We start from the raw sequence: 25,418 nt of genomic DNA on the forward strand, positions 1-25,418 counted from the left end.
AAAGCCCTGGACCCTTAAAGCCCCTTGAACAAAGGTATCTGACACTTAAAGGCTCCTAAATTAAGATCCGCTACTTTTAAAGCACTGTCAGCCAAGACTACTAACCACTGACACTCCCTAAACTCAGCCCCTCAGCTTTAAATGCACCTGAACTTAAGCCCCTGACCCTTAAAGATCCTTACACTACGGTCCTCCAAAACTAAGGCCAAGGGTCCCTAAAGCCCTCTAAGCTAAGCCCCCAACCCCTTCTTAAAGCCCTACAAACTACACCCTCTACCCTTAAGGCCATCTAAACAAAATCCTCTTACCTTTTAAGCCCCCAAACTAAGCCTTTGGCCCTTGTACCCCACTAAACTAAATCCCCTTCATGCTAAACTCCTCAACTAAACTCTTGCCTCCTAAAACCCCCCCAAACAAAGGTTGCTGACTTTTAAAGTCTTGTAAAGTAAAGCAACCTAAACTAAGTCCCTGAGCCTTAAATCTCCCTAAACTAAGGATCCTGAACACTTAAAGAACCTAAATCAAGGCACATGGCTCTTAAGGCTGCCTAAACTAAGGACCTCAATGTTCAAAACCTCCTGGCTAAGGCCATAGACCCTTAAAAATCCTTATGCAAAGGCCCTTAAAGCACACTGTTTTTGAATAATAAATGTCCCCAGATGAATAAAAATGAAAAAAGCAGCTCTTTCTGCAATACTTACCTCCTATCTCATATCTATGACCAAATACTGTATGTAGGTTATGCATGAAAACGTACTAGTATTTAAGTGAAAAGACAATACATTTTTTTTTTGGATACACCAATGTAAATAGCATAAAACATGAACAATCCAATAAAGCAACCAGTAAAAATGTATGCAATGAAAACTAACCTAATTATATACAAAATAAGAGATGTAAATGACAGGGAATACAAGAAAATAAAATGGTTCTGGGACAGAAGGAAAAACAAGGTAACAGGAAGAACACAGGTCAGGACAGGTAAAGTTGACAATATTGTGTTGGTATGCTGCTACTGTGAATGCAGCGCCTACTGGCCGCCCTGGCCCCTAATGGGATGTCACCAGAGTGCCATGCACTCACCATTACAGTCCTCAACCTTTGCCCCTTAAACTAGGACCTTGACTTTTAAACCCCCTAACCTAATGCTTCTGACCCTTAAAACTCTTAAGCTTGGTATACACGGTAAGTTTTTTTTTTCCTTCAGCCCAGGGGACTGAACAAAAAAAAAAAAAACTGGAGGAGGGAGGAGGTCTCTTTACTAATGATGCAATGTTAATTGATTGATCTCTCTGCTGAACTATTGAGTTCTGACAGAGGGACCACCCGAACACACCGGTCAGCACTCAGCCATTGGCTGAGAGCGCTGTTCAGATGTGTATTGACTGCTGGTTTTCCAGCAAGCACATTCTACAGAAGCTAGCTGTGAGATCGGCTTCTGTCAAACAAGGACCTGTACACACAAACCGGTTTCTTCTGTACCAGCTGATTTCGGCCGATATTTGTCCCATGTATACAGGGCTTTAAACTAAGGCACAACCTTTAAAGCCCCCTAAACTATCCCACCAAACCAACCATTTAAGTGTGCTAAACTAAGGTACCTGAGTCCTGACATTTAAAGCTCTTCCTGACCCTTAATGCTTTCTGGACTAAGGCCACCAAACTAAAGCCCTCACATTTTAAGGTGACCCTGTGAGCACAGGGTCACTTAAAATGCATTAGACCACTTGCTAAAAGAAGTGGAAATATTTACTTTTCCAGTAGCCCATGTCTTTAAATGCTGCTGCTATGGTGACAAAACCTATGAGATTCGTCAATATGGTTGGATGCAGTCTCTATTCAGCTTAGAATTTTCCACCCATCTTCAACAAAAGTGGATTGAAAATCGACTTTGGTCAAGCTGGCTTATTGCTGACAGAGCCATCCACAGCTTGAATTTCAGCCCTTAAAAGCCCTCTAAAATAAGCCTCCAAGGACCCTTACAGCCTCCAATAACTTAAAGAGGAATTCCATCTTATCAAATCAAATGCTATATTTCTAATACTTGTAGCTGTATAAAAATAAAAAAACAAATACTTACTAGTCTATGGAGTCAAGAGGTGTCTTGCTTTGGGGGTGGGAGTTCTCCCTACTCTCTTCCTCTCTGTTACTGTCATCTTAAATGTAGATCCAGAGCATGAACAAACATGCCACAAGGGTCTTTTCCAGCTCCATGGGACTTGGCAGAGATCCCAAAGTGTTTCTGCAAACTTCCTTTTGGGATATGTGAGGTTGTAATCTCAGAAGGCAGTTTGCATGTGCAGAAAGACCTTGCAAGGGCTCCTGGAGAGAACCATGGTGTGTCTGCGCATGTGCAGTGTTTGGGTACTCCACACTTGCCTAGGCAAGGATTAAAGTGATAAAACCTTTGGTTTTTAGGCACTTTCAGCAGCTAATTTAATCACTTACTAAGTATGCAACTGCACTATCCTTATCCTTTCCTATGTCCAGTTTAAACAGATGCCAGACCACTGCCCCAGGATTCCTGTTTCAGGGTTGCTCTTTTTTCTTGCACTGTCCTATGGAGTTACCCTTACGTGCGGGGGTTAGATTTCTGTCTCCCTACATTGAGTCCATCAATGGAAACACACAGCCCCATAGCCTAGGTTGTCATGGCACTCATCTGCTTTTCCCTTCTCCAAACTAACAGATTGACTCCAGGCTGCACTGTCCACTGTTAACTCTTTCCAGTGAAGACTGGAAGTTCAGGGAAGTAGCACTGGGAGAACAGAAGCTACCAGCAAGGAAAGTTGTAAACTTAAAGTACTCAGGTATTAATTGTAACAAAGATTTTATTGGGGAAGGTTTATCTTATTGTTCTCAATGTGTTAAGCATAAAAACACTGAGGTTTACCACTACTGTAAGAATTTGATTTTAAGAAAAGTTTTTTTTTTTTTTGCAGTTGTGTAAGAGGAGGGGGGGGGGGGGGGGCAGGAGAATACATTAAAGTGGAACTAAAGGGAAAATGTTTTTTTTTCATTTTGGATAGAGTATGAGGGTTTATAACCCCTGTAATGTTTATTTTTTGCTATCTGACTTCCCTTCACTTCCTATCCCATAGCCAAAACAGGAAGTGAGGCAAAAATTCCTCTAAAGTGAGGGAATCCTTGGGAGTCACCAGAGTCAAAAGAACTAGCACCCCCATTAGAAAATATCCCCGTTATTCCTGTTCTGGAGACAATCCAAAATATGGGATTTTCTTTCACTTTTGTTAAAAACAGTAAACAGGACAAATAGAGAGAGTGAATCTCCCTAATGGGGACACATACAGCAAAAACCTGACAGGTGTTCTAATCCTTCTTCACTCTATCTAAAACTTAAAAAACAGATGTTTTGCCTTTAGTTACACCTTACCTAGTTGCACACTTTGGGTGTGCTACACACCCCCCCAAAAAACTTCATTATTGTAAACAGGACATGTGTAGCACGGGCGGTCTCTCTGCCCTGTTTCTGACATATGTTAGTAAAATCGTACATATCATCAAAACTACTTTGTTCATCTAGGTGGTTTATACCTTGTTTTTTTCAGGGCAAATTGGACTTTCTTTTGGTGGTAAATGGTAACAGATATCTCCTGATTCTTTTTATTATCAAAGGAAACTGGCCCAAAATAGTAAAAAAAAAATTTTTTCTTTAACTTTAGCTGTATACTTCTTGCTAACCATAACCTACCTCCAAAGAACAACCCAAAATAAATTCTCCTGCTGCTTGCAGTCTCAGCAATACCACATATGTGTATATTATTTGTTGTTTGTACATGCAGTAAGGCCCAGAAACAATAGTGTGCATTTTTCTTTTTTTATCCTACCTAAAACACACTGACACTGATAATTAAAAAAAATATGATTTAAAAGAAAAAAAAAAATCATGCCCAACAGTTACTGACCATGACCTTTGACCCTAACACTAACCATGGCACTGCCCTAGATCTAACCATGAGCTAGGTATTTTTTGTTGTATCTTTATTATTTCTTTTTTTACTTATATTTGTATACTTTCTCTCTGCAACGAGAGAGAGAGAGATACAATGTATCACTCTCCCATTCAAAGAGGAAAAAAAAAAAAAGCAGGAGAGGGCTGCACAGTGACGGATCACTGTGATAGCCAATCGAAGTTATCACAGCGATCAGATAACCCGGAAAAAGGAGTCCTGGGTCCCGATCGTTAGTACCTGGGCTCCCTGTGACACCCTGGTCTTTGTGCTGAGAGGACACTGTGTGGCGCACTCCCAGCAGAAAGCCATATACCCATATATACGGCCCCACGGAAAAAAAAGCCCAGTTCAGTAAGACCGCATATATGCATACGGTCAGCGGGAAAGGTAATATTTTTACACATCTTAAATATATTAATATATTCCCACTTAGAAAAGTGCACAAATAAACTCCTGAACTTATTTCATTTGTATATAACTTTGTAATGCTTTGTACCAGAGTCATAATTTTAACGTCATCTTAAACAGGACAAATTACAGAATAAAGTGTGCACATTTTATATGTAGTAACACTATGAATTTTTAAACCAACACTGCTAAAAAAAATAAAAATAAATAAAAAGTTTGTTTTGTTCTGTTGTGTTTCTTTTATTGCCTAAAGGTTTGTTGGAAGACATTATCATGAAAAGTAAGCCTTGTTTGTCTTTAAACAAAAACATATATATAAAAAAAAAAATTTGAAAGTGATGAAGGTGTATAACCAAACTGCACTGAATGTATAAATAAGTGATATTTATCACTATTGAATAACGTCCGTGTATAACCACTACGCTGTCACTTTAAAAAAATAAACAAGTCATCAAGAAAAAACACTTTAGGAAGTATTTAGGTGGCGCATACATCAATTTTCAGTGCAAAAACTCTATAAAAAAATATATAAAGTAAATAAAATTTTCCACACATAAGAATAAAATTACAATAATAATAATTATAATCCAAAAAGAAAAGTCCAAATGAATCAGTCCACAAGATGATCACCCTGTGAAAAGAACTTGTGCAGAATGAGTAAATACATAAATTTATGTGCAGTGCTCCCCTCTCAGGTGTGCACTCACCAAAGAGTGTTGCCTCCCACTCTCATGGTTGGCACACTAGGCTTTAATAGACGATTTTCCAAGAAATGAATCAGACCACTATGATGTTTTATTCTTCTTAGATCTTGAAAAATGGGAATCCCAGGACAGGCACTCCTGAACTCCAGTGTACAACTTCCTCCTCCTAATACTCCATATGACAATGCAGAGGCTGCTCCTGGCTTTTGCTGGAAAGAGCTGCAGCTGCTGTGTTTTGTATGGAGTGTGTCCTGCCCCCTGTGTGCACAGGCTCCAGTGGAGTGGGCAAGCTGAGGATGGTGCTGGGGGCAGAGAACAGGAAAGCTAAAGATGGTGCTCTGTCCCCAGCTGAAAAAAAAACCCGCTGGTAATAGCAATTTTTAGTGGCATTTAGAAGCATTAGTGTTTTGCTAGCATTTTTACAGTACATGTGTAGAAAATAAAACAGCTAGAAGAAAAAAAAAAAAGTGTTTTAGTAGCGTGTAGGAGCGTTTTTTTTCTGCTGGAAAAAATGCTCCAAAAAAACTCTTCAAAAACATTTTTGTACAAAAAAAAAAGCACACTGAAACACATGTAGTGTGAACTGGCCCTAATAGTGTGCATGGATACATAGGATAACAGTGTGCACGGAGCCTTAGGCTGGCCATACATTATACAATTTGTTCTATTTCCCTTAGATTTACCTTCAACTATGTAGTGCAAGGCATATCAAACAAATAAACTACCCAGTTCAACTAGCCAGCTAGTCAACAACAGTGGTCAGCAGCCCCAGTCTAAAACGGTCTTTTTTCAGCAAGGAACATGGACTGGCATTGCATATCAAAAAAAGGGGGAAAATATACCCAGTTCAACTTGCCAGGCAGCTAGCCAACAACCAAATTAACCTGTGTATAAGAACAGGGGTTTAGTTAGCACACATTTGCAAATACATATGTGAGCCACATCACTGCACCCTGGTATTCTGTGGTCCTAACTCTACAGATTTTAGGAGTCTGCATAGATGCACATGTATTTAATGGATGGACCAAGGGCAGGTGAACCTGAGGGAGTCCACCCCTCCTTAAAGGCACGGGAGTGCACCGGACACCCAGCAAGTTGAACTGGGTAGTTTCTGTTATTTGTTTGATATGCGATGCCTGTCCATGTTCATTGCAAAAGCCAGTTATAGACCGGGGCAGTGACCACCTTCTTGTATTCTGTATTGTAGTTGAGCGGGTGCACTGGGGGTCCTAGCTGCCATTGTGCTATATGCTGGGTGGCCAGTGCACTCCTGTACCTTTAAGAGGGGGGGGGGGAGACTATCTCAGGTTCACCTGCCCTTGGTCTATCCTTTAAGTGCATGTGCCTCTACTATGAGGACTCCCAAAATTTGTAGAAGTAGGACTACAGAATATCGGGCTGCCATGACAAGGCTTTGTTGCTTACGTATGTATTTGCAAATGTGTACTAACTAAATCCGTTTTTAAACGCATACCGTTCAACAGGTTAATTTGGTTGTTGTTTAGCTGGCTGGCAAGTTGAACTGGTTATATTCTCCCCCTTTTTTTGATATGTGATGCCTGTCCATGTTCCTTGCTGAAAAAAGCCAACTTTAGACTGGGGCTGCTGACCACTGTTGTTGGCTAGCTGGCAAGTTGAACTGGGTAGTTTCTTTTATTTGTTTGATATGTAGTGCAAGGGCCTGCCTGTTTGCATACAAGTTGAAAGTGCTTAGGTTTGACCTGATATTATATGGGTTTGGTAACTCTAAAGCAGGGGTCTCCAAACTGCGGCCTGGGGGCTGGATGTGGCCCTTTACTTGCCTTTATCCAGCCCTCAGGGTACTTTTCCTCCCTCTGATACAAGACACTATTTCTTTCCTCCCACCAAAAATGGGACAAAATTACTGCTACTGATATCGACAATGAGGCATTATTCCTCCCGTCACCAACGACGGGGCGCTATGCCTCCCGCCGTCACCGATGACTGGGCGCTATTCCTCACCCTAATACCAAAGTGGCATTGTTTACTCCCACTGATGCCGGGATAATTCCTACTCCCAATAGCCACAGTCCCGTCCCACAAAAGTCTGATGGACAGTAATCAAGCCCTATGTTTAGAAAGTTTGGAGACCCCTGGAAAAATGTACAATGAAAATTGAATAATGTACGGCCAGACTTAGTAGCAGTGAATAGCACATATTGTCAGGTTGTTGATAAAGCTAGAAAAGGGAAAAAAAAAAGCACTCCTTACGCCTCCACCAATAACATTTCACCGCAGCAGAAAAAGTCACGCTTAGCCCTGCCCACCCTGGGAAGTCCAGCCCTATCCCGTTTGGCCGCAGAACTGTTTTGGGTCGATTGTATTGTTTATGCCCGCTCGGCCCCGCCTTTGCTGATGACGTCGTATGCCGTGTATCGCTCGGTTGTTGTGTTGGTAGGCCGCACTGGGGGAGTGAGGGAGCCGGAGCCCCCGTATCACTCTCCCCGGTAGTGAGGAGCCCCGTGTCGTCTATAGCGGGGAGATGGCGGCGGTGTCCTCCAGGCGCTCCCAGCAGCAGCAAGTGTCCGGCACAGCGGGGCAGCAGCAACCTTCCCCGTCCACCTCACCTCCTCCTACTATCCTGGCCTCCCCATCGCTCTCCCCTCCCCGCAGCCCGGAGATGCTGCCCGCCTCCCAGAGACCAGGCCCGGAGAACCAGCCTGAGGGGGAAGGAGTCCCCGTGACCGGGTTCATGCCCAGGCCCCTCTCTCCTCCCCCGGGGGAAGCCGCCGCCGTGTTGTCCCCGGGCTCCTTACCTCCAGCCCCGGCCCCCAGCTCGGACAGTAGCAGCAGCAGCAGCTCGTCCTCCTCCAGCCTGTCGTCAGGGGGCAGCCCAGCCGAGAGCCCGGAGAGCGGAGCAGCGGGAGGAGGAGGGCCGGGGCCTGTAGGGGGGCTGAGTGCTGTGAGCGGAGCCTTCCGGGAGCTGTTCGAGGCGTGCAGGAACGGAGACGTGTCCCGGGTCAGAAGACTGCTGGAGCCGGGGAATGTCAACGCCAAGGACATGGCTGGAAGGAAGTCCACCCCGCTACACTTCGCTGCAGGTCCGGGAGGGTCAGGGGAAGCTGGGGCTTGTCTTCTCTGCACATGGCACCTCTCTGTCTCCTCTAGTCTATGGTGGTGCTCGGTCACAATGGCACCGGCTAAGGCTCATCACGGTTACACCGTAAGCTTGCAGGCAAAATTGCCACGCTGACATGCCGGGTGCTATTAAGCCCTGCTTCACACTAGAACGCGGTGCGGGAAACCCACAGTCCGTAGACATTTCTCGCACTGCGTTCAAGTCTTGCCCGTGCAATCTGGGGTGTGAGTGTTAATGACACGCCAAACGCAGGTCAAAAAATGCAGTGCTCGGATCTCATGGTTGTTTTGTACATGCAGCGCGTTTCTAAAATTGGTGCATCAGCTACTTTGGTGCGATTTCATCCCATTCGAAACGAATAGGCTGAAATTGCACCGCAATGAATCGCGTGCGAGTTTCCCAGGAGCCGCACTGACTCGCGTGCGAGTTTCCCCAGGAGCCGCACTGACTCGCGTGCGAGTTTCCCCAGGAGCCGCACTGACTCGCGTGCGAGTTTCCCCAGGAGCCGCACTGACTCGCGTGCGAGTTTCCCCAGGAGCCGCACTGACTCGCGTGCGAGTTTCCCCAGGAGCCGCACTGACTCGCGTGCGAGTTTCCCCAGGAGCCGCACTGACTCGCGTGCGAGTTTCCCCAGGAGCCGCACTGACTCGCGTGCGAGTTTCCCCAGGAGCCGCACTGACTCGCGTGCGAGTTTCCCCAGGAGCCGCACTGACTCGCGTGCGAGTTTCCCCAGGAGCCGCACTGACTCGCGTGCGAATTTTCACAAGAATGCGGTGAGGCTCGGTTCACACTAGGAAACGCACAGGAAGGCTGTGTGTGATTCACGTACAGTGTGATTGCAGCACATTCATTTTGAATGGGCTGAAATCGCACTACACCAAAAGTAGAGCAACCAGGACGCATGGTAATTAATGAGCCCCGGTTCACATTGGGGTTGATTTACTAAAGGCAGATGTACTGTGCACTGCAAGTGCAGTTTCTCCAGAGCTTAGTAAATGAGGTAAAGCTTCTAGTGTTACTAAACCCACAACAGTAAAACCAGTCTGCATATGCAGTAAAGCATGCTTGTTATACTCACTGTGGAACCTAAGGGGTTAATCATCTGCATTGTGTAAAAAGGCCATTTGATCTTGTTTTCTCTGCCTCTCGTTCAGATGTCCACCTGATTAGACAGACTGAACCCGTAGGTTCATGCTCAGTTTAGTGTGTGTTGCTAGAAAGGGTTTTTTTTTTCCTTGGGAGAGTGCATGTGATCAGCACAGGGCCAATCAGCACTGTCCAGACAGAGGTCAGAGGTTTCACATCCTCCTAGAGCAGAAAGAAAACTCCTACAAGCTTTAACCAGTGCTCTGCTGAAGTCACAAGACTGCTCTAACTGCTGATGAGAAAAGGTATTTAGCAGTTTATATTTACTAAAATAACTGCATTTCCATGTTGTGTGTACTGTGAGAGACCAAATGGAGTAAATGCAGGGTCCTGGGTAACACTTTCACTTTGCAAAGAATACCCAATCACATGCAAGGAAAAAAGACAAAAACAGCATTTTTGCTTACACATGATCGGATGATAGAAAACGGCAAACCTCCCCCTCGTTATTTCAGAGTTTCCGCTCAGACCTAGAGCAACTGCACTTGCAGTGCACAGTATATTTGCCTTTAGTAAACCAACCCTACTACATGTGATTTGCACAGAAATTGCACCACATTTCTGTGCAAATCATATGCGATTTTGTGCAGTGCAATTTGAGGTCATCATTTTTGTATGGCTCAAATAGCACTGCATACACACGAAGAAATAAAGGCACATTTTTTTTTCTTAAATTGGTGCATGCTCTACTTTGGTGTGATTTCCTCCCATTCGAAATGAATGGGCTGAAATCTCACCGCACTGAATCATGTGAATTTCATATGAATGCAGTGAGGGCCGGTTCACACTAGAAAACACACAGGAAGGCTGTGCATGCTTCTGTGTGGTTCACATGCAGTGCGATTGCAGCACAATCATTTTGAATGGGCTAAAATCACACCACACCAAAAGTAGTTTTTGCAGTACTTTTGTAAAAGCAGTACAACTTGATCGCATGGTATGTTCATATTTTTTTGAGCCCTGGTTCATACTGGGGTTGATTTATTAGAGGGCAATATACTGTGCACTTCAAGTGCAGTTACTCTAGATCTTAGTAAAGGAGGTAAAGCTTCACTTTCACCCAATCAAACCAACCCCACTGTCACACCACATGTGTTTCGCACAGAAATCGCACCACATTCCTTTGCAAATCCTATGCGATTCTGTGCAGTGTAATTTGAGGTTGTCATTTTGTATGGCTCAAACAGCACTGTAAACACACAAAATGCAGGCACCATCTTTTTTTTTTTTTTTAATTTCTTTTTAAATTTTGTGTACCAGAATCTGATCTCATAGGTGTTCATACCCATGTGGTCTGATTCAGGCAATTGCACTGCATTCTGGAACATGGTTTTGGAGTGTCATTAACTGTTAATTGACACCTGCAGGCGATTGCATGAACACTGCAATATTGCAAATTTATGTGTGTTCCACATTGTATCAGTGTGAACTAAGCCTAAGGCTGGCCATACATTTTACATTTTTCTTGATTTTTGGTTTAGATTTACCAAAAACCATATAATATGAGGTCAAATCTAACACTTCCAATTGTATCCAATTAGGCAGGCTCTTGCACTACATAGTTGAAGGTAAATCTAAAGGAAATTGGGCAGAAGTTGGACAGAAAATTGTAGTGTGTGGCCAGCCTTAGCCTAGGTTCACATCTTTGCAAGAACAGCCCATACGTCTGAATAGACTGCTCTACCTTTGTTTCCTGCAGGAAAAAGGTCTGAACCCTTTTTTTTTTTTTTTTTTTTTAAACCGCATAGTTCTGCTTCTACATGCAGGAAACTGCACAGCATTTTTCAGTGCATAGGGGCGCCATTAACCACGTCTCCCTCCCTCAAGTGGTGTGAAAGGACGTTACCGATTCCCACACCCCCCTGAACACATCCGCAAAATCTCCTGTCCCACAGGGAGACCCAAGTGTGCAGTTGGCGGTCCCACCCACTGACCATTGAGCTGATCAGGGACCAGAATGGCCCGATCATCTCTATGATCTAAGAAACTGGAAACGCTGAGCATTTAGTCATACCAATCTTGGTATGATCCGAAGCTTTTTAAAGGCAGGGGAGAGATCTGGGGTCTTAATAAACCGCAGATCTCTCTGCAAAGAGTATTTGTCACTATTGCTATCGCAAGGTATATTTCCATTTCTTGTGATAACAATAAAAAAAAAAAATCATTAAAGGGATAAGGGACTTTACAGTGCCCCTGTGCTTATGCTCAAGGCAAATGTACTAGTCGGTCCCATGTCAGTACCTAAACAGCAATCACACCACACGTGAGGTATTACTGCGAATGTCAGATTGAGGGCAGTAATTCTAGCACCATACCTCCTATGTAACTTTAAAGTGGTAAACTAAAAACTTTTAAAGCATTGCTAATGGTTAATAAAATGTACCTAGTTTGTCGCTGTTGCATGAGCGTGCGCAATTTTAAAGCTGGACATGTTTGGTATCTATTTACTTGACGTAACATCATCTTTTGTATTTTACCGATCAATTGGGTATTATATGGTCTTTTGAAAAACTGCTGCACAAATACCGTGTAGCATGCAACACCCATCATTCTATTCTCTAGGGCCTCTGCTTTAAAAGAAAAAAAAAAAAAAAAAAAAAAAAAAAAAATTGAATGTTTGGGGGTTTTAAGTAATTTTCTAGCCAAATACTGATTGTTTAGAGTTAATGGAATCCCCACATGTTTTCTTCACCGAGTAGCGTGTTTTTTTTTTTTTTTGTGCGGGTGCAGGAAAGCATGTGATTTACGTACACACAAGTGAACCTAACCTAATGGCACGCCCCACGCATCGGAAAAGGTGGCGTGTTTTCACGTGAGTGAAACCGCAGGATGCTGTTCTGTGCAGCGTCTTTATTTAGAGGTTCCAGGACTTCTTTACCTGCATTTCCCACTGGTACAACAGCCCATTCAGATTTAGTTTTTGGCCATCTTCATTGGCCGACACAGGAGCCACTCATCCCACCACAGGGGTTGGCAGAGCACTGTAAGTGCAGCTTAACATGTGCAGCATGGGGGATCGCCGCCATATGGCAGGTAGGTGCATATCACTGAGGAGATATTGCATGTCTCTTCTGCAATAATGACCTGCTTGCTAACAGTTTGCCATTACAAAGACTTCAATGTCACTTTAAGGGGAACGGAACCTGGCAGTTTAAAGCGGAAGTTTACCCATAACTGTTTGTAGTGCTCTTTAAAGGCCAAGTTCACCTTTTACAAAATAATACATGCACATTTTTTTGCAGGTAAAAAAAAATTAGCATTTATTATTTTTGTCTACAGGAGCCTGGAAATCATTGCACCAGCAGTAGATCGCTGATGCCATGCAGACCTGTCAGAATATCTGCTTGCAGTATGGGATCAATAGCCAAGCAGATATTCTGACAGGAAGCTTCAATGAACTACCACGGCGCTCCACAGCACCATGGTTGTTCATTGAAAACTACAAGCCGACAACTGCTAAGGCTGTTGGAATTTGCAGTTCATTAATTCATGGAAGTCTGTGAATGAATGATGTGGCCGCATGGATGGAGCCCCGCACAGCCGTGCTGTTTTCAAATTTTACAGATAGTAAATTGCGTCAAACCAGTGTTTTTGGAAGTTTTTCTTGACTAAAAAAAGTTTTTTTTGGTAGAAAAAAATGCGGCAAAACGCTACTAAATACTAATACAAAACCACTGAAAAACACATGTCTTAACGTAACTTTACACAGCTAACGTTGCGTTATTAAAACTCCCAGTGTGCATAGAGCATTACAGTGCTGAAGTTCATGAGAGCGAGAGAGACAGACTGTGCAGTCTCTGTCATTCTTGTTGCTTTTTCCCCCCCTTCAGCAACAATAAATCTTAAAGCTGTCAGCTGATCGGCCTCTAGTGGATCTGGTGTTAGGCACAGTGCCGAGAACAGAGAGCAACTGAGCATGTGCAGAGCAGGGTGATATTTTGAACAGTTCAGCTCTTTGGACATACGAGGTATGCAGTAGCAGCCATCAGCTTGTGTTGGTTTTCTTCAGCCAGCTCCTGGCGTGAAAGTGATGCAGCAGCTGTATAGTCTTGGAGCACTTTCACATAGCAGGCAGAGTGGGAACCTGCCACGTGTATGCAGTTTTCTGCATACAAAAGAAAATATGACGTGACATCAACATTGTATTGTGAACATGACACACAGAGAACAATTGTTTTTATTTGTGCCCTTGCAGAAAATGTATGTTCCATATCTCTGGGTAGAAAAAAAAAAATCACGAGATACCAGTGTTATGGTGTGAAAAGGACACGTGGACGACAATTATTTTTCTTTGTGTCCTAGAAGAGACGTACAGTGGATATAAAAATCTACACACCCGTTAAAATGTCAGGTTTCTGTGATGGAAAAAATTCTGAAAGTATTTATCTTGGTCTCATTTTTTACACCTTTTTAATGTGACCTATAAACTGTACAACTCCGTTGAACAACAAACTGAATTCTTTTAGGTGGAGGGAAGTAAAAATAAAAAACTAAAATAAAATGGTTACATAAGTGTGCACACTCTTAAATCAAAAGGTGCTTCAACAAAGTATTAGTTTGATTCCAGCACTCAGTCTTTGTGGGTAGGAGTATATCAGCATGGCACATCTTGACTTGGAAATATTTGCCCACTCTTCCTTGAAAAAACACTCCAAATCTGTCAGATTGTGAGGGCATCTCCTCTGCACAGTCCTTTTCAGATCACTCCACCAATTTTCCATCGTGTTCAGGTCTGGGCTCTGGCTGGGCCATTCCAAAACTTTAATCTTTTTCTGGTGAAGCCATTCCTTTGTTGATTTGGATGTATGTTTTGGGTCGTCATGCTGAAAGATGACGTTCCTCTTATGTTCAGCTTTCTAGCAGAAGCCTGAAGGTTTTGTGTCAATATTGACTGGTATTTGGAACTGTTCATAATTTCCTCTACCTTGACTAAGGCCCCAGTTGCAGCTGAACAAAAATGGCTCCAAAGCATGATGCTGCCATGACGCTTGACTGTGGGTATGATGTTCTTTAGGTGATGTGTAGTGTTGTTTTTGTGCCAAGCACATCTTTTGGAATGATGGCCAAAAAGTTCAACCTTGGTTTCATCAGACCATAACACATTTTCCCATATGCTTTTGGGAGACTTCAGATGTATTTTTGCAAAAGTTAGCCGGGCTTTGATGTTTTTCTTTGTAAGAAAAGGCTTCCGTCTTGCCATTCTACCCCATAGCCCAGACATATGAAGAATATAGAAGATTGTTGTTGCATGTACCACATAGCCAGTACTTGCCAGATATTCCTGCAGCTCCTTTAATGTTGCTGTAGGTCTCTTGGCAGCTTCCCAGACCAGTTTTCTTCTTGTCTTCAACAATTTTGGAGGGACGTCCAGTTCTTGGTAATGTCACTTTTGCGCCATATTTTCTCCACTTGATAACTGTATATCATGGAAGACAGTGAAGACAGTTGTGTTCAAAATAATAGCAGTCAGACATCACTAACCTGATCAATCACTGTTTTTGGTAGAAATGATATTTCTACATGGCAAATTTACTAGCAGGTGTAGTAGAGTAATGGAAATCCAAGAGACCCAACAGTCATGACATGCATGCTGCTGATTCTGTGTAATTGAATCACTAATTGAAAGGGGCATGTTCAAATTAATAGCAGTGTAGAGTTCTATTAGTGAGGTCATTCATTCTTTGAAAAACAGGTGGCAATTATTGCCCTTTAAGGTAGGAAGGCAGCAAATGTTGTACATGCTGGTTACAGTGCATTTCTCTCTGAGGAAAATGTGTTGTTCCAGACATTTGTCAGAAGAACAGCGTACCTTGATTAAAACGTTGATTGGAGAGGGGAAAACATATAAAGAAGTGCAGAAAATGATAGGCTGCTCAGCTAAAATGATTGCAAATGCTTTAAAATGGCAACCAAAACCTGAAAGATTTGGAAGAAAGCGAAAAACTACCATTCGAATGGATAGAAGAATAGCCAAAATGGCAGGAACTCAGCCAACAATCAGCTCCAGGAAGATCAAAGAAGGTCTAAAGTTACCTGTGAGTACTGTTACAATTAGAAGACGCCTATGTGAAGCCAAGCTATGTGCAAGAAGCCCCCGCAAAGTCCCACTGTTGAAAAAAAGACATGCTGAAGAGGTTACAATTTTCCAAAGCGCACATTGACTGGCCTAAAGAGAAATGGCGCAACATTTTGTGGACTGATGAAAGTAAGATTGTTCTTTTTGGGTCTAGTGGCCGGAGACAGTTTGTCAGACGACCCCCAAACACTGAATTCAAGCCACAGTACACTGTGAAGACAGTGAAGCATGGTTGTGCAAGCATCATGATATGGGGATGTTTCTCATACTACGGTGTTGGGCCTATTTATCGCATACCAGGGATCATGGATCAGTTTGAATACATCAGAATACTTGAAGAGGTCATGCTGCCTTATGCTGAAGAGGAAATGCCCTTGAAATGGGTGTTCCAACAAGACAACGACCCCAAACACACCAGTAAATGTGCAACATCTTGGTTCCAGAATCAACAAGATTGACGTTATGGAGTGGCCAGCCCAATCCCCGGATCTTAATCCAATAGAAAACTTGTGGGGTGACATCAAAAATGCAGTTTCTGAGGCAAAACCAAGAAATAGAGAAGAACTGTGGAATGTAGTCCAATCATCCTGGGCTGGAATACCTGTTCACAGGTGCCAGAAGTTGGTTGACTCCATGCAACACAGATGTACAGCAGTTCTCAGAAACAGTGCTTCTACAACTAAATATTCATTAAGTGATTCAAAGGAAAGCAAAATCTTCAAACATTTTTCAGTTTATATAGTGAATGTTTGCGTTTGTAAAGAAGAATACAAACACTGCTATTTTTTTGAACAGTCTAATGTTCACTTTTCAATTTGTTTAGAGGAACACAAATTTGATATATTTTTCTTCATGTTATGATTTGGAATCGAATGTGTAGTGTTCCCAATGCATTTGTGTGTATGGAAATGAAAGCTATTAGAAGGATTTTGAGCTTTATTCACTTTTTTCAACACACTGCTATTATTTTGAACACAACTGTATCTAATGCCTTGGAAATAATTTTGAAATTTATTTGGGGTTACTCAGAGGCACTATACATGTTGGCAGGTGTGTACTGCCTCCTATTATGATTTTGAATGTGATGACTTAATTCTGAACACAGCTACATCCATTATAAGAGGGTGTGCACACTTGTGCAACCACAGTATTTGTTTACCCCCCCCCCCAAAAAAAAAAAAAAGATTTGTTTGATTTTCAATTGAGTTGCACAGTTTATAGGTCACATTTAAGGGTGGAAAAAGATCTGAAATGATTTGTTTGTTTTTTTTTTTACATCACAGAAACCTGACATTTTAATAGGGTTGTGTATACTTTTTATATCCATTGTACTTAATAAATACACATGCCTCAGTACTTGGTATGAAGTAGCCTATGCTAGTCAAATCTGCAAGTTTTTTCCTATCATTTATGCACGTATGGTGTGAACGAGGCTTTACAGTTACTAGTATGCTTGTGTTCGCTCTCAACTGAATTGTCAAGCCATGAAGTGGGTGCTGTCATAGCAGATTACATGTGCAGCACCATGGCAACTACAGATCAAATAGAAGCTAAGATGGCAGCTTCCTTGGATATAAAGAATAGGAGGGTTTAGTTCTGCTTTAACTGCCCTGCAACCTTTTTTCATTAAATTTCTTATTTTGTTTTTCTGCCTCCATTTAATGTCTATGCACAGTCATTGGGGCTAGTGCACTACTCCATGCACACTACATATACTCCCTAATCCTTTTCAGGAATGAGAAATAGAGGGGAGCTATGTTCCTGCATACAATGGGATCATGGAAAATTAACATACAGTTGCAAGAAAAAGTATGTGAACCCCTTGGGATTATGTGGAGTTTTGCATGAATTGGGCATAAAATGTGCTCTGAACGTCATCTAAGTCACAACAATAGAAGAACACAGTCTGCTGAACATAATACTACACAAACATTAGAAGTTGCCATGGTTTAATTGCACATAACATGTAAACATTCACAGTGCAGGGAGGAAAAAGTATGTGAACCTTTGGACTTAATAACTGGTTGACCCTCCTTTGGCAGCAATAACCTCAACCAAACGTTTCCTGTAGTTGCAGATCAGACCTGCACAACGATCTGGAGTAATTTTGGACCACTCCTCTTCACAAAACTGTTTCAGTGTAGCAATATTCTTGGGATGTCTGGTGTGAATCGCTCTCTCAAGGTCATGCCACAGCATTTCAATCGGGTTGAGGTCAGGACTCTGACTGGGCCACTCCAGAAGGCGTATTCTGTGCTGTTGCAGCCATTGTTTTGTTGAATGACTTGTATGCTTTGGGTCATTGTCCTGTTGCATCACCCATCCTCTGCGGAGCTTCAGTTGGCGGACAGATGGTCGTACGTTTTCCTGCAAAATGTCTTGATAAACTCTGGAATTCATTTTCCCATCAATGACAACAATCCGTCCAGGCCCTGAGGCACCAAAGCAGCCCCAAACCATGATGCTCCCTCCGCCATGTTTCACAGTGGGGATGAGGTTTTGATGTTGGTGTGCTGTGCCTTTTTTTCTCCACACATAGTGTTGTGTGTTCTTCCCAAACAACTCAATCTTGGTTTCATCTGTCCACAGTATATTCTGCCAGTAGTGCTGTGGAACATCCAGGTGCTCTTTTGCAAACTTCAAACGTGCTGCAATATTCTTTTTGGACAGCAATGGCTTCCTCCGTGGTGTCATCCCATGTACTCCATTCTTGTTTCATGTTTTCCTTATTGTAGATGTGTCAACAAAAATGTTAGCATGTGCCAGAGATTTCTGTAGGTCTTTAGCTGACACTCTGGGATTCTTCTTTACCTCATGCAGCATTCTGCGCTGTGCTCTTGCAGTCATTTTTACAGGACGACCACGCCTAGGGAGAGTAGTAACAGTGATAAACTTTCTCCATTTGTAGATAGTCTGTCTTACCATGGACACATGAACATCAAGGCTTTTGGAGACACTTTTGTAACCCTTTCCAGCTTCATGCAAGTCAACAATTCTTGATCGTAGGTCTTCTAAGAGCTCTTTTTTGCAAGGCATGGTTCACATCAGACAGTGCTTCTTGAAACCAGTAAACCCAAAACAGATGTGTGTTTTTTAAGGGCAGGACAGCTGTCAGCAACACATCCAATATCATCACACTGATTGGAGTCAAGGTTGGCTCACTCCTGGCTCCAATTAGCTCTGGGAGAAGTCATTAAGCTAGGGTCTCACATACTTTTTCCTCCCTGCACTGTGAATGTTTACATGTTATGTGCAATTAAACCATGGCAACATCTAATGTTTGTGTAGTATTATGTTCAGCAGACTGTGTTCTTCTATTGTTGTGACTTAGATGACGTTCAGAGCACATTTTATGCCCAATTCATGCAAAACTCCACGTAATCCCAAGGGGTTCACATACTTTTTCTTGCAACTGTATATACCCTGTATCAGGAAATGAGATTACAGGAGCAAAAAAAAAAAGTAATTTGAAGGAGGCTGAGAGCAATCGAAGGTGTGTGTGTATGTATGTGTATATATGTGTGTGTGTGTGTGTGTGTGTATACACACACACACACACACACACACATATTTTTTTTTTTTTTTTGCATTCTGAATTTTCGGTTTCTGTACCGGAAATAGATTCCCCCTTCCGTGTAGAGTTGACAACTCTGAGATTTTAAGTCAGGTAGTGGGCTGAGATGGACTACAGGTATACTGATATTTTCAAAAAACATTTTTAAAGCCTCAGTTATTTATTTTTTTAAATAAATGATAAAATATAATAGTGGTGTAGCGCTGATAACTAAATGTGCGAACTCCACTTAAAAATACCTTCCCTTCCTGTTGGTTGCATAGGCTATTTTCTGGAATAGATGAACGTAGCCTTTAAAGCCTTTTCCAATCATTTTACTACTTTTAAATTTTAAATAGAGTGGGGTTAGAGAGAGGTCTCATTCACATGGGTGCAAACTGTTTGCATCCAGGGCTGTGCCAAAGTCCCTGTACTGGGCATCTGTCAGTCTGTTGATTGTTATGGTTACCATACATGTTACAATCTGATTGTCATTTATGGTTTTGGTTAATCCATAGAAATTTGTATAATGTGCAGCCAGCTTAAGGGTGCAGGCTGTCTTATGTTTGATCCAGAAAGCAGTGAAGCATGAGGGGATGAGTGACACCGTACACAAATAGCTCAACAGCAATAGCAAAATGACAGCTGGTCGAACCTTTCGTCCCTCCGGTAGGGTGTCATATGACGTCCTTCCCGGATCGTGTTTTGCGCTTGCCTGCAGGGCCGCGCTGTGGCGAGATGTCACTTGCTGTGTACCTTGGACACGGCCAATGACAGATCTGTGTTACTGCCCCCTTGCCAGTACCATGTGACCTGCTGTGACCAATCAGGTCACATGACAGTTGTATACAATGGATGGCTTCCTTTCATGCCATCCATTATTTACAAGTGTGTCTAGCTGTGTATGGTCACAGTAATCACATGCACAGGCTGGGCCAGTTACAGACCATCTGTGTCATGTGATTAGCCGTGGCCAATCATAGCTAATCGCAACAAGAAAAGCAGAATCGATTTCATTCAGTTAAATGCTTGCAGCAAAGAAATTATTTACTATAAGCAGTCAAATTTGTGTAAAAAAACAAAAAAAAATCACTTTCCCAAAGTAGTACAATGTTACTATGGTAACATTGTACTACTTTGGTCCTGGTGTAATATGGAAACAAAATCTTAAAAAAAAAAAAAGATTTTTCTTTTCGTACTGTCACCAGTGTCCCTGATCACTGCGACACCATATTGGTGACAATATGTAAAAAAAAAATTGTGAATTTTTTTAATTTTTTTTTTTTTTTCATTTTCCAAAAAATTATGACCAAAAAAATTACTTCAAAAAACTCGCCATGCCTCTTATGGAATACGTTGGACGGTCTGCTTTGCAAAAAGGGGTCATTTGGGGGATATCTGTACTGTTCTGATATTTTTGGCCCTCAAGAAATTAGATTGGCTGTCAGTACTTCAGGACTGATACATTTTCAGATCTATACCATAGTTTGTGAACTCTATAACTTTCCTACAGACTAAATAATAAACACTGATTTGGGTTATTTTCACCAAAGACATGTAGCAGAATACATCTCGGCCTAAATTTATGAAGAACAATTATTTATTTGTAAACTTTTATAACGGAAACAAAGAAACGTGGTGATTTTTTTTTATTAAATTTTTGGTCTTTTTTTTGTTAATTTAGCAAAAAATAAAAACCCCAGTGGTGATTAAATACCACCAAAAGAAAGCTCTAGTTTGCGTGAACAATATGGTAAAGTGTTGGTTTGGGTACAATGTTGCATGACCGCGCAATTGTCAAAGTGTGAGAGTGCTGAAACCTGAACTTTGGCCTGGGCAGCAAGGGGGTGAAACTGCCCGGTATTGAAGTGGTTAAACAAAGGGCCAGTTTACTGTTCTTCATAACTAAAGGGAGCTGGACTTCAGCCATTAGGAGTAGTAAAGGCCCTGAGGTCAGTGTGAATAAACAATGCCCCATCTTTGGTGTAAGTGGGAGGAATTGTGCCCCATTGTTTGTGTCATTGGGCAGAATTATTCCCCTTCATTGCTCTCAGTGGGGGGTAATTATGCCCCATTGTTATCAGTGGATGAAAATAGTGCCCTGAGAGTCAGATAACAGCAAGCAAAGGGCCACATCTGGCCCCTGGGCTGCAGTTTAGAGACCGCTGATCTAAATCATTCCATTGTAGCTCTGGCTGTATTTGTTTAGGTTTTTTGTCCTGCTGGAAGGTGAACCTCCGCTCCAGTCTCATGTGTTTTGCAGACTCTTAACAGGTTTTCTTCTAAGATTGCCCTGTATTTGGCTCCATCCATCTTCATATCAACTCTGACCAGCTTTCCTGTCCCTGCTGAAGAAAAGCATCCCCACAACATGATGCTGCCACCACCCTGTTTCATGGTGGGGGTGGGGTATTCAGGGAGATGTGCAGGGCGCACGCTCTCAGCACGTTTGTTTACAAGTGGTACGCAAATATGCGGCCATTTGGCATCAAGACCCAGCTGCCGAGAAGCCGCATATTTGCGTACTATTGACATGAAGAGGTTAAATAGATGAATGTCAAAACATTTGTGGGCAGCACAGTGGCTGAATGGTTAGCACTTCTTCCTGGCAGTACTAGGGTCGTTGGTTAGGATCCCAGCCACGGCACCACCTGCCTGGAGTTTGCATGTTCTCCCTGTGCCTGTGTGGGTTTCCTCCGGGTACTCCAGTTTCCTCCTACGCTCCAAAGACATGCTGGTAGGGTAATTGGATCCTGTCTAAATTGTCCCTAGTATGTGTATGTATGAATGTGAGTTAGGGACCTTAGATTGTACACCCCTTGAGGGTTAGGGAGTGATGTGAATGTACAATATATATGTAAAGCGCTGCATACATTGACAGCGCTATATAAGTACCTGAAATAAATAAATTTGTGTACAGATATAAAAAATATACTTTTTTTTTTTTTTTTTTTGTGTGTGTGATTGCATACCCTCTGTTTTTCTCCTGCAAAAGGAGTTTAGAGAGCTAGGGGAGGAAAAACAGTACACTGATCTTCCCAATGTGTGTGTGTGTGTGTTGTGGTGGGGGGGGGGGTGTCAGCAGAAGTTTGATCATTGGAGGAGCAGCAGGTTCTATTACAAACTGACCACACCGTGCTATCATGCCTAGTGTGGTCAGTTTTTGTAATAAGAAAGCAGAGGGACAGGCAGGAGCACCAAGGATTTCACATAAAGGAAGCAATACAAAGAGAACAGGATGCAAGTACATGCTACAGCAGGCACATATCAGGAATATGAAATGTTGGGTTCACAAATTCTTAGATTTTTTTGCATGAAGTCTGCAATATATTTTCTCATCCATATCATTTTAGATAAACATAATGTAAAGACACAAGTATTTGCACCTGTGAAACAAATGAACAGGGTTGTACCTGAGAAGGGTTGTTGGAAAGGGGGGATCGTGGGGGGTTTAAAGTGGTGTATGGACCATCATGGGCTTCTGTGGTGACTGGGAAGTTTTGGTTTGTAAAGGGGGTGAGGAAGGAAAGGAAGAGACAAAGCTGGCAGGGAGGTATTTGCCTTTCCAGGGCTGCCTTATTGTAGTGTGGCTTTGATATTTTTTTTCTTTATGTATCATGGCTTGAGTGACCCCGTTACTTTGGCCTTGACTATAGTTTGGTTGAAATGGTGATTTATAGTAAGAACTTGAATTGCCTGTAAGTGATATCAGGTGGGCGTATGTTGAGAATGCACATCTTTTGTGAAATCTTGTACCATGCTGAAAAAATGGCATTCATTGATTGGTTATAAACAGGTTTTGAGTCCGATTTGTACAAATTGAGACTAGACTTTGCAGACAGTGTTTTTCTGTAAAATTCTTTGTTCCTTTATACTGTAGTATAACACATATTGGCAGGGGGAGAAATAATGGGTAGGATTTAAGAACACTGAATAACTATAATAAAGGAATACAAAGAATTTTACAGAAAAACACTCTGCAAAGTCTAGTCTCAATTTGTACAAATCGGACTCAAAACCTGTTTATTACCAATCAATGAATGTCATTTTTTCAGCATGGTACAAGATTTCACAAAAGATGTGCATTCTCAACATACGCCCACCTGATATCACTTACAGGCAATTACAAGTTCTTACTAATCACCATCGCAACCAAACTGTAGCCAAGGCCAAAGTAACGGGGTCACTCGAGCCATGATACATAAAGGAAAAAAAATATAAAAGCCACACTACAATAAGGCAGCCCTGGAAAGGCAAATACCTCCCTGCCAGCTTTGTCTCTTCCTTTCCTTCCTCATCCCCCTTTACAAACCAAAACTTCCCAGTCACCACAGAAGCCCATGATGGTCCATACACCACTTTAAACCCCCCACGATCCCCCCTTTCAAACACCCCTTCTCAGGTACAACCCTGTTCATTCAGAATTGTGGCTGGGCACATAGAATGTATCCAGGGTAAGTGCTTATAACCATGGCATGACAAGCCACCAGTTGTTCATCCACAACAAGGTGAAAATGCACCATTTGGCATTTCTGTGTGCTTTCATAGACTTTATTGTGCCAGAAAATGCAGATAAACACATTTTAAAATCAGATAAGCCTTGTTTTATAATGCAGCATGCAGATGTGAGCGGCCTCAATGGTGATGATTTACTAAAAACGGTGTGCGGAGAATTTGGTGCAGCTGTATATAGTACCCAATCAGCCTCTAAAGTCATTTTGTTCAATTAAAAGTGTTACTAAACAGACGAGTAACATCCATCTGTATATGCAGTAAAGCATGCTTGTTATACTCACTGTGGAACCTAAGGGGTTAATCCTCCACATTGATGTTTGATCCTGTCTTCTCTGATCCTCCCCTTCTTACAGTGTCTCCTAAATATCTCCTGATAGAACAGAGGCTTGGGGGCAAGCTGCACATGCTCAGTTTGGTGTGTGTTGCTAGAGGTTTTTTTCTTTCTTCGGACAGTGCATGTGATCAGCACAGGGCCAATCGGCACTCTCCAGACAGAGGTCAGGGGTCCTGCAGTCTCCTACAGTAGAATGAAAACTCCTTCTACAAGCTGTAACCATTGCTCTGCTGGACACTGATAGAAGTCACACGACTGCTCTAACTGCTGATGAGAAAGTATTTAACAGTTTATATTTACTAAAATAATTGCATTTCCATGTTCTGTGTACTGTGGGAGACCAGATATAGAGAGAACCTGGAAGCTGATTGGTTACTATGCACAGCTGCACCAGATTCTGTATATACCAGGTTTAGTAAAAACTATTGCATTTTCATGAGATGTGTTTTTGGCACTTTAAAGCTCACATAAAAATGCAGAAACATGAGCCAGGACTTGTATGGCTAATAATACTGCAAAAAAAAACAAAACACCTTTTTAGGACAATATTTCTCTATATGGTTTCTGTAATTTTTGGGGTGTTCAGTATTTTTGTTTTGGTTCATCAATAAGGGCTGTATGCTTCAGCATCCTATTAGGTTTTAAGCTCCATTCACATCTGAGCGTAGCGTTTTTGCTGCACTTGTTTTTTTTTTGTTTTTTTTTTTTGTTTTTTTTTTTTTTTTATACAGCGTTTTTAGGCCTTTTTGAACTTCGGTGTTTTTTTTTTTTATTAACCAATAGAAAAATATCATCTGTTACATTGTTTTGTTGCTAGGTTGTTCGTTTTTTTTTTTTTGTTTTTTTTTAGTTTTCCATCAGCTTTAGTTTTTATAATATTAATTTTTTATTTAGTTTTTTTGTTAGAATAATGGGTTAGTTAAGGTTAGGATTGGGATTAATATTTACTTATTTTCTTATTTATCATTTTATTTATAGTATTTTACTTATTATTTTCTCATTTATTGTTAGGGTAATAATAATGAATAAATGTAAAATAAAAATACTTGTAATCGTAAATTAGTATAATAATAATAAACCATAACCTTAACCCCAAAACCTAAAAAAGCAATAAAATAATTTATTAATATATTTTTGTGTTTATTATTACTATTGTAAGAATTTCATATTTTTTTAAGGTTAGGGGTTATTTTATTTATGATTTATTAATCAAGATTTTTTATTTGTGTATTATATTTATTTTACGTTTTGTTCATATACGAATACAATTTTTTGTTTTCACATTTTTTCATTTGAGCAGAAAATCGCACAAAACGCGTGCAAAAAATGCGCACAAATACATCAGTTGCGCGTTTCTATTTTCTATGGGAATAAAAATGTGCACATCTGCCCAAATTGAGCTTCAAAAGTATCTGCAAAACATTTTTAAGCTTCAGGCAACTTGGAGTGGAGATGTGAACTATCTTAGAGCTTCACGCTACAAAACGCTTCGGTGTGAATGTAGCCTAAGTGTCAGTTTGTGCAATTCAATAAATACAAAATCACTCAAAGACAGAAGTTGCGGCAAAGGCTTATTTTTTAAAATGTATATATTTATTTACACACGTA

General features: G+C 41.6%; 1 protein-coding gene across 2 annotated transcripts in view; it reads left to right on the top strand.

The window, feature by feature from the left end:
- The first annotated feature begins 7,408 nt into the window (after positions 1-7,408).
- TNKS (tankyrase) overlaps positions 7,409-25,418 on the top strand; it is a 281,917-nt gene continuing 263,907 nt past the window's right edge. For both annotated transcript variants that reach the window (XM_089670593.1, XM_089670594.1), the window contains exon 1: positions 7,409-8,148. In XM_089670593.1, coding sequence (XP_089526719.1) covers positions 7,590-8,148 — 559 coding nt within the window. In that variant the 5' untranslated portion in view covers positions 7,409-7,589. The remainder of the gene's footprint in view (positions 8,149-25,418) is intronic.

The sequence above is a fragment of the Staurois parvus genome, unplaced genomic scaffold (assembly GCF_062004578.1).
Source record: "Staurois parvus isolate SC_StPar_1 unplaced genomic scaffold, SC_StPar_1.0 ptg000091l, whole genome shotgun sequence".
Lineage (NCBI taxonomy): Eukaryota > Metazoa > Chordata > Amphibia > Anura > Ranidae > Staurois > Staurois parvus.